At 38.9% G+C, this 13,574-nt stretch overlaps 1 protein-coding gene and 1 pseudogene across 1 annotated transcript in view; one reads left to right on the top strand and one right to left on the bottom strand.

The window, feature by feature from the left end:
• The window catches only part of MAOA (monoamine oxidase A), a 63,869-nt gene that overhangs the window by 21,997 nt on the left and 28,298 nt on the right, over positions 1-13,574 (bottom strand). The window contains exons 4-5 of the mRNA XM_011380022.2: positions 2,499-2,603; positions 1,649-1,740 (exon numbers count right to left, since the gene is read on the bottom strand). Of these exons, the coding sequence (XP_011378324.1) occupies positions 1,649-1,740; positions 2,499-2,603 (197 nt within the window). The remainder of the gene's footprint in view (positions 1-1,648; positions 1,741-2,498; positions 2,604-13,574) is intronic.
• LOC105305431 lies at positions 5,741-6,149 on the top strand (annotated as a pseudogene).

Below are 13,574 nucleotides of genomic sequence, written 5' to 3'. Positions count from 1 at the left end.
ATCCATCCTCCACTTTTCTTGTCTACATAGCAACTGGCTCATTACTAGAAGATAACATTCTCCCACACCATCCATTGGTTCTGTCTTGCCCCATCCTCTGTGGCTCATTGCTGCAAATACCATCTAAACACATATTCAATCTCTTATATCTCTCCTTAACCACTGTGGCTCATTCCTGGAAGAAACCATCCCTCACATCATCTATCTTTCTTGTCTACCCTTACAGTCACTGTAGTACATTCATGGATTATACCATCACCTCGTATAACCTCTATTTTTGTACCTCCCCATCCACTGTGGCTCATTTCTGGAAGATACCATCCCCTATACCAACCACTATAGCCTTCCTCTTTCCCCATCCACTGTGGATTAATTCTGGAGGATACCAATACCACCCCTGACACCATCCAGCCTTCCTGCTTTTTCCCCATCCACTGTGACTCATTCTTGGAAGATACCATCTGCTCACATCATCCATCTCTCTTGTTCTCGCCCCCACTCCATCCACTATGACTCATTCTTGGAAGACACCATCCCCCTACACCATCCATCATTCCTGTCTTCACCCATCCACTGTGGTTCATTCTTGTAAGATACCATTACCCCACACTATCCACCTTTCATGTCTTCCTCTATTGAGTGGGAATATACCATCTCACCATATTATCCATCTTTCCTGTTTCCTTATATACACTAAGGTTCATTCCTAGAAGATACCATTCCTTCACACCATCTACTCTTCCTGTCTCCAACAACTGGCTCATTCTTGGAAGATACCACCCACACCATCCATCTTTCATGTCTCCCACCATCCACTGTGGCTCATTCCGAGAACATACTGTTTTTTTTGCCCCATCCATATTTCCTGTGTCCTTACCCACTATGGGGCATTCCTAGAAAACACCATGCCTTTATACCTTCCAACCTTCTTTGCCTCCTCCCATCCTCTGTGGCTTATTTTTAGTTGACCCTTCAACTTTTTGGTTTCTGTTTAAAGACTGATTCATCAAAGAATATCTCCTTTATTTAGTTCAGGTTCACTGTTACAGTCACTCTCCTAGCATTATGTAATTTTGTTTATAATGCAATGCTCCTATTAAAAGAATAAACTCCATGAGGGTAGGGGCCCGTTTAACAAATTCACCACCATTCCTCAGTGTTTGGTACAGTGCCTTCACATGCCAGCCCTAAAATGATGACTGAATGATCTGTAAGTAACTCAGCTACTAACACATATTCTTATTGAAGACATATACTTTATATTTTTGTTAAAATAGACTAGTGTACTTCTAGTTTCATATTTTTATATCTATTTGGAATTACTTTAGTATCTTTCAAATTGCTTCTGTAGCTGACCTCTATGTAATCTGAAAACACAATTACTTGTTTTATTGCAAATCATATAACTCTTTCATTAAAAAAGTTCTTCTCTATTCACCTACTTTTCTTTTTATGTTTCAAATTCATTTTATGCTCAAACTTGCTCTGAAATCTCTAAAGTGCCTTCAAAGGTGCTAATGACTAAAAGATCATTAGGTTTCCTCTTAACATTTTTCTATAACTTATAAAGAAAAATGTTACAGTTCAAAATAGGATAGAAAGGATCAAAAGGGGATATAAAAAGTATATTTTAAATAGTCAAGATTACTTTGTCCAGCAGATTTTATCGATGAGATCTTTCATTGTCATCCGGTCCCATTCTTCCGCATGAGGGGCATCCCATGGTGCATCAGCTGGAATCTGCAGAGAAAGAAGGTCCCATATCCAGTGTGATGGTTACTGTCCACTGCCCTGCCAAGATGCCCTAAGAAGAACCTCCGAAAACAGGTCTCTGTCTATGATGGAAAGTGTGATTGGCAATGTATAGATAGTGGAGAGGTTGGGATGAATAGCTCTTTGGATTCTATGCCTTAATGCTGTAATAATAATAATAGCAACAATGTATAAGTGTATGTATAAATATGCAATAAATTAATATGTAGCATGGACATATAAATTAATAAATTTTGATGATGATGATCATTATTATTATTACTGAAATCTAACACCCATTCTGAGTCCCCAATTTAGGTTTGAGAGTGTGATGTTACAGAGCCTCAGACTAAGAAAAAAAACTTTGGGGAAACAAATCTTTCTCTCCTTTATTACTAAAGTGGTGTCACATATGGGTAAGACAGCTATAAGTAGGATGCCTGGCAAAAATACATCACATAAATTCTCAGTGGCATAGACTGGAAAGCACATAGGCATTAGTATTGGAGAGATGTGAGTTTGAATCCTAGGTTCTTTGCTGTGTGGTCTTGGAGAAATTACATAACCCCTTGGCACTCATTTTCCTCATTCGTAAAGTGGAATTACTACCAACTTGGCAGAGTTGTTGGGTGCCTTGAAAATGATATGCCTCATTGTTCACAGCAATGTTCCCTGTATGGTGGAAGGATAGTAAACAGTTGCTATTGTTATTTCAGAAACAGGTCATGTTCAAACACACATTTTACCTCCTTTCCCATGTTATCCATTGTCCGCCACAGATTGTTGTAATCCAGATATGCAATGGGGTTCCATACTGGAGGGAAGGCACCCCTAAATGGGTAAGTTCTCCCCTATAACATAAAACCAAAGGATAATTCCTTAAATTTGGATGGCATTCTAAAATCCCCAAATAACATCTAAAAACCCCAAACCAAACAAGAGAAGAGCCATTTTCAAAGTAACAGGACTGTGTTAAAAGCACTGTGTTAAAAGCATCACCTTTGATGGAAAGTCAATGTATTTTACCTATACAGGCCCCAAATTTCAATAAAATTGGCAAAATTTCTCTGGTGTCTGTTACCTGTTTCTAATTTATAGAACATAATAGATTTTAACTTATTTCAACTTATGTAGACCCAATGTGACCATAAAAATTAATTAATTAATCAAAAAATAAATATATAAAGGTAGCTCATCCTAGTATCTAATACTGATGCCACAATACTCTCAAATCCTGACTTCCTATCTAATCTCTTTGAAGGATGTTCTTACTCAGATGAGAATAGGACGATGACTTGGCCCACATAGAAGACAGAAATAACAAAGCAGAATACTTCAGGCTGTGTTTTAAAGTTCACACAGGCTAAATACAGACTAGCTAGATGACATGCGATGCCTAAAAAGTCAAGAATCAAAATATTAAAAAAGTGGATAATTGGCATTTGCCATTTTTGATTGCCCAGCATTTGTTCCCCTTTCCTAGTAGTACCCTGGTTTCTTCTTGAAAAACTACCTCTTCTCCTCTGGGGTTAGATGTGTTTTTACCACCTCCCATTACAGCAGGTGATGGGGCTAGATTCTTTCTCCCCGCTCTGGCTCCTGGTGCAGCCAGACTGTGAGCCTGTGATCTGAGCATGGCCAACCACATACTCAGAAGACTCTGACCCCTAAATAGGTCACCCAAAGACAGAAGAAGGTTGAGTCTGGGTTCTCCTTTCCTGTGACAGCATGCTGAGCAGATGCTTCCTGTTATAAAAACCATGGATGTGGTTCCTGCCCCTAACTTGCCAGAGCTCCCCTGGTCTCTGCCCACTCTCAAAATGTGGTTCTTCAGGCTCCCATCCAAGGGTGAGGGGAGAGTGAATTCTTATGAAAAAGATATCAGTTCTAGTTAGTTTCTAAGGCCTTATTTCCTAATTTAATTTATTTAAAAATAAAACATCTCATAAATCTTCATAAAGTTGCAATATTGTCTACTAATATAATTTTGCATGAAATTTTGATTTTTTATCAAATAAAAACATATTTGATATTTGTAGAAAGCTTACTGTGTGCACTACATGATGTTAAGAGCTGTGTTGGATTTTTAAAAATGGCTAAAGCAAAACTCCTAACCATCAAGGCAGAGACATAAGATATAACAGCATTTGCATTCATGTGTGCACACTTGCAAGCATGTGCAGACACACTCTGAGTAAAAATATATGGCACCATTACGTGACAAAGAAGTAATTTTTCCTTCCACAGTAGCAAATTCAAATAACCTTTGCAGATTATGTCATCTGATTTCTTATGTGAAATTGCCATGTCGTAATACTATAATACAACTTTTTGAGACACCAAATCCTTTATCAACATTATCACCACCATCAGCACAATCCCATCACTTATTAAGGTCTTTCTCCATGCCCGGCACTGGCCTAAGCTCTTCATATGCGTTATCTCATGTACTGCTTACCCCAACTCTGGGAGGCATGCACTACTAATATTTACATTTTATAAATGAGGAAACTAAAGCCCAGGGATATTAGCTAGACAATAGTAGAACAGAAATTTCCTGCTCCTAAAACCTTTGTTCATACACATTAAGTTTTCTGGCCTCCCATATGGTTGATGGAAAGTTGAGATAGGCTTGTTCTAAAGACATCTTAAACTTTTCAACTAAAAGAGAACTTTTTAATGTAAAACTTATAAACCTTCTGCTCACATCTTTTATGTTTCTAAGGAGTAAAATGGAGACTAAAATGCTCTGTGGTATAAGACCACTGCTGAGGAAACAGAGTCAACTTTGGAAAATGCTGAAACACATTCTGAGAGAAATGGGCAGAGCCATTTTACCCAGAACACAAAAAGTAACTATGGAAAGGGGAGAGACTAAGGTTAAGTAACAGCTCACAGGCAGCCTTCAGAACAGCTGATTCTTGTTATAATTCTTTCCTTAATTGAAATTGGGAGAAATCTACATTTTCCTTTATAAGATGTGTTTATACTCAAGTAGTAGTCTCATACAAAACTGATCTTTGCTTTAAAAATATTTTAAAAAATTAAATATGCTCAATTGTCTGGGGGCATTAAGAAAAGTATTATGAATATAATTCAACACAACATGTTCCACATTCCTAATGAAGTTCTTCTCAGGACAATACCAACCACAGTATGATTTCACAGAAAGTCCTAAAGACTCCATGATCGAGCCTTGATAAATGGAGGTGGCAGGAGAAGTGAAGAGTTCAGCCAGAGAGGAGAGTCTAGCCTGGCAACCTTTTTAGGAATTAGAGCCATGGAATATTCTAAAAAGATCATAAAAGCCTACCAAACATTTTGTTTTTTTATCCTGTTGACAGATGCAACAAGTTGATAAAGTGATTTCATTAATCAGTTTCACTCGTAGCATTTTCCGGCTTCTCTGCTCTTATTCCACAGAAAACCTAAATCTGCTCAAGAAATGCATATAAATAGGAATAGGCACCTACATGCCACCTTTTCTTCTCTCATAAGCCCCTAGAAGGCTTATTTCCTCCATGGCTTGCTTCCAAACTAGAAAACTTGAGACTGCTTTTTGTGTGTGTGAATCCTCAAAAAAGTGCAGTGGAAAGGCCTGGAGATGTCTCTTGGCTGAGAACTGCCTGCTAACCAATCCTTCTCAGTCTCTTAATTGTAATCCAGTAGTTTTCTCACAAAGGCATCAGCCATGTCTCAGTCATAAACCACATCAACAGAAATGCCTTTAACACCTAAGAGAGTGAGGCGGGAACTCTGGGAATACTTCCAAATGCTACTGCTCTTTAAAAATCAAAGCAGGCCTCTCTGCAGCAGAGGCAGGGGGGCAGCCAGGGTGGTGCAGTCTCAGCCCTGCGCAAGGAAAGACGCACTGTGAGACCAAGAGGAGGGCCTGAGAGCAGCCGCAGGGCTGCAGTGCCACTAGACCAGGAGCTCCGGAGAGCAGGGAGTTGTGCAGCCACCTCTGTGCCCTGCCGCAGTACCCAGCCTGAGTCGAATCAAGGACCAGCTGCTGTTCACCTCCCCACCCCCACTCTGCCCTCTTGCCTCCAGCCATGGTGCCCTTGCTTGCCTTGTTTCTGGTGGCCCTGCCTCTGGCCCAGGCTCTGGACTTCCATGCATGCACCTACAACAGGGAGAATTGCTTCAACCCCATGCACTGCCCGGCCATGGTCACCTACTGCATGACCACACATACTTACTATACCCCAACCAAGATGAAGGTGAGCAAGTCCTGCGTGCCCAGCTGCTTTGAGACCGTGTATGATGGCTACTCCAAGCACGTGTCCACCACCTCCTGCTGCCAGTACTACCTCTGTAACGATGCCGGCCTCGCCCCTTCGAGGACCCTGGCCCTGGCTCCCAAACTCCTGGCCATGCTCTGGGGTCTGTTTTGAAGCCTTTCTCCCCAAGACCCACTCAAGGACAAAGCTCTGAGAGTCACAACCCCACCCTCTCACCCTACACTCTCCGTCCACCTTTGGCCTCCCTGAGCCCCCTCTGCCACACCCAGGACTATCTGCCAGAGGACTCTTGGTCTCCCCACCCACTGTGTCCTGGCTCATGGGCCATGACCTCTCCATTTCAAAAGGCTGCTTTGGCACTAGGCCTCCCAAAGGTGACTGGCCTTGGTGTAGGAGCTGCCTCCTCTGTCCCAAAATGGACACCCAGCAGTGTGCTGTTAATGGGATCATCCAGCCAAGGAATCCTGATGTGCAGAGAGATGTGTCCCACCTCCCTGGAATCCCTGGGGGCAGCTGTGGCCTGAGGGCCAAGCAAGGAAGAAGGCCTTTGTTTCCCGCTGTCCTAGGGAAGGGCACCAGGCAGCCTTGGTGTTAGGACAAAAGTACCAAGGTCTGGGTTGTTTTTATTAAATATCATTCTTGCGAAATGCCAAAATGTAGCAGTGTTTTACAGATGCAGCTGTAACCAGATAAGCTTGAACAGTAACCAAATAAGTTTAGCCAAATGCAATGAAGAAGTTAACACATAGTTAAATTGTGAATATAAGCAATGGCTAAGCCTCCCTTCCCTGAGACAGCTTTGGATGTGAATCCCATCTCCTTTACTTGCTGGCTAGTAAATAAAACTACCCAAGGACCAAAAAAAATATATATCAAAGGAAAAAAACCTTGAGTAAAGGTCAAATTCATCTTGTACCTATACTCTGAAACCTTCCTACCCTTGCAAAGTGGCCTTTAATCTTTAAAGGATAATGTCTTTGACACAGCAGAAATTGTTAGTGTTAAGCAGAACTCAATGTCCCTGGAATTGTGCCCAAAATACTTAAGTCCCTTTGAGAAACCACATCTTCAGTCTACCAGTGTTCATAATAATGAGAGACTATTGCCAGATGATAATAGTTTATGGCTCCCACATCATTCTTTATTGTTGGTTGTATAAGATAAGCCAAGTTTATAGTAAGCAAGTAGCATTTACTGATTGGCATGCTAGAGAGTTTCATCTCTCTATTTTTACATTATAGCTAAACAAAAGGAAGTGAGTGTTATTAAAGAATATCACAGGCCACTGAGGAAAGCTGCCAAATATTTTTCTTTAACCATCTTGAAAATAAACAGACATGTTTTGGATTTGTTTAGGAACATGTCTGCACAACCCATATGAATTCCCTGGCACCCTTTTAGTCCCACTGTTTTGTGACAAGCCTCTAAGAGAAATATTTTGGTTGTTTCTTTTCTATAATTCATAATAATGCTTTAAATGAAGAAATCATCTAAAAAGTGATCCATCCAGTAGGATGGCAGTATTGTGTTACGTTAGTTGTTAAAGAAATCATTTTTTTTCCTCTTTCAAAATGCAGGTAGTCAAGCTCTCTTCAGATATACAGAGTTCTACTCTACCTAGAAAAAGCCATCATAATCGATATGAAAAAAATCTATCCCGCTGGAATGCCATTAACTCAGGAGAAATAAGCAGATAAAAAAAAAAAGACAAAAATGTTACACTGAGGACAAGTGGCCGCTTTTCTTTAACAGCATTAAGATATAATTGACATTATCTATAATCCATCCATTAAAAGTGTACAGTTCAATGGTTTTTGGTATATTGAGTCATGCAAACATCACCACATCTAATTGTAGAACATTTTCATCACCCCAAGAAGAAATCCTTATCATTAATAGTCATTCTCCATTCTCCCCCACCCCATTTTGAAGAACTGCCAAACTATTTTTCAAAGCAGCTGAATCATCTTACATTCCCACCAGCAATGTATGAGGGTTCCAATATCTCCATATCCTTGCCAACACTTGTTATTGTCTGTCTTTTTTATTCTATCCATCCTGGTAGATATAAAGCAGTATCTCATTGTAGTTTTGACTTGCGTTTCCCTAATAACTAATGATGGCCAAAATCAAATCAGGTTTGATGAGTGGATATTGTTGAGCTCATCTTTGCTGCCATGACACTTTGCATGTGGGCCTATTGAGCAAATGGCAATGGAAAGAGATGGTGTGGTGGCTTTGTAATGTTTCGACTTGTTCAGGCTAAACTGAATTTCCCAGAATTTTTTCATATATATTTCTAGTAAGGATAGGTCACAAGAGAGATTCTTACATGAGATTTAGAGAGCAAAAATGAAGCAGCATTCATCTTGTAGTTTGCAAACACCGTTGCTTACCCTCAAGGCCCAAGATAGTGGTCCATGGCACCTGGCCATTTTCTACACTGTATTAAACTGATTTATGTACATGCCTTACTTTCCTGAGTAGTCTCAACACACCTAAGAAGAAAGACTATGCCTCACACGTGTTTTTATCACCCACATTGACTTATAAGTAGTATGGTTCCAAGAAATGCTCATTAAATGAAGAAATAAGAGGGGGAATGGAATTCTTGCTTTTATAGCTCATCTTGTACCACATTTGGCTCTTCTAGGCCCCAGAAAGGGTCCAGTCATTTTCTATGCAAATGACTCCCTCTTTTTTCAACTCAGACAAGACCTTCTAATGAATGACAATTTAAGACTAATTTTAATATCAATTCCACATACATACCTTTTCTAAAATAGTCATAATTAATATTACTATCGAATTTACTATAATTCACTATGTGTAAGATGCTGAAGGGAAAAGAAAAAGATGAAAGACTCAGTCTCTTAGGCAACATAGTTCTCTAAAAACATTTCCTGTGTTAGCATTTCTCACTCTGATCTTTATGGATGCTGTATGAAAATGGGTTCCATGGTCATAAATCTGGGAAATCTTGGCTTATAGTTAGACAGTTTTTTTCTATATTGCCAGTCCTCATAGGACTCCTAATTTACTAATGGATATCTTGGCTCTCAAAGAATATGGAGCACTTCCAAAATTTATCTGACAAATAAACCCTCTCTTTGGCAAAAAAGTTTTGGGATTAACATTGCTTAGAAAATATTCCCTTAGGTATTCTTTCTTTGTATTCTGGCTGGCACTGGCAGGGCCTGAGAGAACATGGGAAAACATGGGCTAGAAAAAGGAGCTGCAATAACCAGCTTTATTTTCCAAATGCTACAAATGGGAATATATTTTCATGTGGCCCTCTCCTGGGCCAGAGGATACATCATCCCACAATACTGAATCAAAAAGGAGAAATAAAACGAAATCGTTTGCACATCTAACTAAAATTGCAAGTACTCTGTGCCAAGTCTTGGGCCTGGGCCTCTGCCCCTTGAACTGGGCAGTACAGAAAGTATGTCACAATAGGTCAAGAGTGTCAAGGGCAAAGCAGAGCTTCTTGCCAAATAGGCTGTTGACTGAGTGTATTTACCTTATGTATCCCAGTTACTAGGCAGATATAGCCAGGCTCTTCTACTGGATGGATTTACCTCAGCAATGGTTTGTGTGATTATGATGTTGAAGACATGATGAGGGTTTGCAGTGGGAGGAAGGGTGAACTAGGAGCCATGAGATTCTTAGCATCATCTTCCCAAAATTTGTATATCAGGAAAGTATTTTTTTTTAAAAAATCTACAAATTGGGAAAAGTCACAGATACTCAGGACTTCTTTGATGGATACCCAAATAATTATGTAGATTGGCAACTTCACCTGTCTGTCCCAGGACTATCTGTCCCAGGACTACCTTTATCACTCACTGCTGGTCAGCAATTGTGAGCCAATAGTGATTTCTTCTCATTGTCTCTGAAGTCTTATGCCTTTTCAGAGACATTTATCTGCTGGATATGGCAGTGGAAACTAGGCCACTGGGTAGTTCGGTAAATACACAAAATTAAATCTCAGCTAAGGTTCACTGTGTATCATTTGAGCCTGACAAATTACATGAGAGTGATAGGAACAATAGGAAATGGACTAGTAGTTCAGTAATTCTCTGAAAAGTCTGACATGAGAAAAGTCATTTAAATTAAAAGGACTCAGTTTCACAGCTTTCAGGATGAAAGTGTTTGTTACATTTAACTATAATTAACATTCAAATTTTCTGGGATTCCACCTAAAATTTTCTTCTGGTTGCTTTAAACCCAAACACTAAGCAATAAACAACTATAAATAAACAGACAAACAAACAAACAAACAAACAAATAAAATGCTATGGAAACTACTGAACTGCTCAAATACAAGGTATCTCTTTTGAATTTCAAGTTCTGTGTTTGCTAAGGTTAGTTATCAACTAGGTTCTCACATCTGTCTGTCTGTCTGTCTGTCTCTCTCTCACTCACTTCTGTAGGACTTAGAGCCAAATAATTGCATTCAAACAGTTTTTCCCATCTCTAAGGTAAGAATAACTGTCACTTACTAAAACTTTGAAGTTCGCTAGGTTTTCAAAAGGTATTTGTTCATTGAGTTTGACATAGAAGTGAGAAAGCTTGGAGTTCACACCTGAGACAAAGGGCTATATAGTAGCATCAATCCTGTTAAGTGATAAGACAGGGAAATGACCAAAAAGATTGTCTGACTGGGTCAGTGTGTGCTCATGGGACAATGTAACTTCCTTTCTTCATAAAGTTACCAGAATGGACCAGGTATGAGAGTCATTGGAAATTAGAGGGGTTTTAAGGTTTTATCTATTAGAAGGCTACTCTGAAAAAAAATTGAAAATTCAGGACTTCTCTACGGCCATACCACCCTGAATGCGCCCGATCTCGTCTGAAAATTCAGGACCAATAATTAAGCCTTTTGGTTGGAGTAGTGGGTGCATTCTCTGGGGTGGGGGTAGGGGTTTCAGAAGGGAGAAATAGGAAGGAAGTAGAAAGCAAAGGGGTGGGAGGAAGGAGGAGATTTTAATCTCAAATTGGCAACTACATTCTAACCTGAAAGGTCAAAGTCTCCAAGAGTTGGGTTATTGTGGAGGCTAGATCAATTTCTCTTGAGGAAGCTGTTTATGTAATGTTTCATTCCATTCACGAGGTTCCTTTTGCTATTAAGCAAAAGGTCGAGGCCCCATTTTGCAAAGTTTCGGAACCTTAGTCAGAGAAATTCTTTGTTCTCTGACCTAACCTTTCTACGCTGCCAGGGAAGGCCAGTTCAAGGCAGAAGGGTGACTCTAGACTACTTCTCATTGAATAGTTAGAAAATAATTTCTGTAGTAATCAACTCCCCATTAAAAATGAATGGAAGGAAGATGAAAAAAGTTCTGTAGAGGGATGGTGGTAGCACAACAATGTGAATGTACTTAATGTTGCTGAATTATACACTTGAATATGGTTAAAATGGCAAATTTTGTTATGTGTATTTTACCATAATTATTTAAAAGAAAAAAATAGAGAGAAGGAAAATATATAATAATTAATTCAACTTTGCTATATACTGGGCTGTCACTTCAACTGAGTAAAAACTTTGTTCTCTTAGAAACTAAGTTAGAGATTTGTCCCTGAAAGTTTATAAGAAAAAGGAACCTTTGAGATAAAATGGCTAATGCTGATCTTAGCTTTCTAAACAGTACAAGGCTTTATGAGTAATTTCGGTCATTAAGCTTTCCTGTGACCTAAAATAAATAAATGGAGGGGAAAATAAGAAAGGAAGTTAATAAAAACTATTTTTTACAAGCTATGTCAATATATCTTTATACTGAATACTTGATAGATCAAAGTGAAAATGTGTAAACATTTTCAGTCTCTCTACTTTTAAAAACCTATGTATAATTGTAATTTAGAGAAAAAAAATCCCTCTTGCATTACCTCATTTCCACAACAAAAACAGAATTTCTTAACATGAGCACAGGCCTATTACCACTTGCTTGTCCTTACTTAACTGTCTTGTTTTCATCTTTTACTCTGATTTATATGAATTACCTTAAACACTTTTTCTTTCTTTTGAAAATCAAGCAGGGTATCATGGCATAAAATTGATACTCTTATATTAATCATACTTTGACTAATAAGTTTACATAAATCATTTATCAGAAAGAATATATAGCCAACAATTCTAAACCATATCCTAGACCTCTGAACTTAATATTTTAACACAATATTACAATCCATCTGTAGTCTTAAGCCTGGTGAACCTAACTGGAGTGGCCTGGGGGTTGCTCAGGTGGCAGGTGTTCACTGAAGGCCAGAGGAGCTACAGATCTATGACTCAGGGTCCAAGAGAAGAGAATAAGTCAGTCTGGTATATGGCACCACATATGGCTCCCAGACACTTACATGCACCTGAGGTCCAGAGAAGTCCCTACTGTCAAAGGGGCAGTTAACCTTTGTCACATTTTGGAGCAGTTTATAGGGGAGTTCACAAGTTGACTTTCTGCCCATAGAATAAGGAACAATGTGATGTAGCCCACAGAACCCTGAGTATAAGAGCTGGAAAGCCTCACTTTGGCTCCTCAATTCTCTGAACCTCAGTTTACTCATCTGTAAGATGAGGGGAAACAATGCTTATTTATAGGATCATTTGGATGCTGAAATAAAGTAAATCATATATAGGCACATTACAGGTGAAAAGCAGTACAAATGCATAGCATCAGGTAGGATGAATTTAGGTGACTAACAGAAAAGAGACAAAGATATGACAAGAAGTATCCCTACAAGTGTCTAACACCTTTGTCTTCTTGAGCTTCCTACAAAGAGGGGCTGAAAGTAAAAGTATAACTTTCTTTGAAGACAAAAGAAACACCTTTCATGAGTTGGTATGGAAAGGTGTTAAAGGCAGGTAAAAATCATGCACCGAGAAGACATAACATTTATTAATAACTATGCTCCCAAAAAGGGAGCCCCGAAATATGTAAAGCAATTATTAACAAAACTAAAGGGAGAAACAGACCAAAATACTATCATAGTAGGTGACCTAAATGCCTCAATATTAGAAATGGACAGATCATCCAAACAGAAAATCGATAAGGAAATAACATCCTTAAATGACACATTAGACTAACTGGACATAATTGACATTTACAGAGCTTTCCATCTCAAAACAACTGTTTATATATTCTTCTCTAGTGCACATAGAACATTCTCAAGGATGGATCACATACTGACACACAAAGGTAGCCTCAACAAATATAAAAGGGTTGAAATCATACCAACCATACTGGCTGATCATAATGATTTGAAACTGGAGATCAACTGCAAAAAGAAAGCAAGAAGAACCAAAAATACATGGAGATTAAACAACATGCTACTGAAGAATAAGTGGGTCAGAGAAAGAATAAAAAGAGAGATCAAGAGATACATAGAAATGAATGATAATGATAGTATAACATATCAAAACTTGTGGGACATGGCTAAAGCAGTCAAAAGAGGAAAGTTCATATCATTACAGGCCTATCTCCAAAAACAGGAATGTGCCCAAATAAACAACCTAACGCTTCATCTTAAAAACCAGAAAAGGAAGAACAAATGAAGCCTAAAGTCAGCAGAAGGAAAGAAATAATC

Source organism: Pteropus vampyrus, unplaced genomic scaffold (genome assembly GCF_000151845.1).
Source record: "Pteropus vampyrus isolate Shadow unplaced genomic scaffold, Pvam_2.0 Scaffold387, whole genome shotgun sequence".
Classification (NCBI taxonomy): domain Eukaryota; kingdom Metazoa; phylum Chordata; class Mammalia; order Chiroptera; family Pteropodidae; genus Pteropus; species Pteropus vampyrus.
Note: the sequence above shows the minus strand (reverse complement) of the source record. Positions and strands in the feature narration are given on the sequence as shown.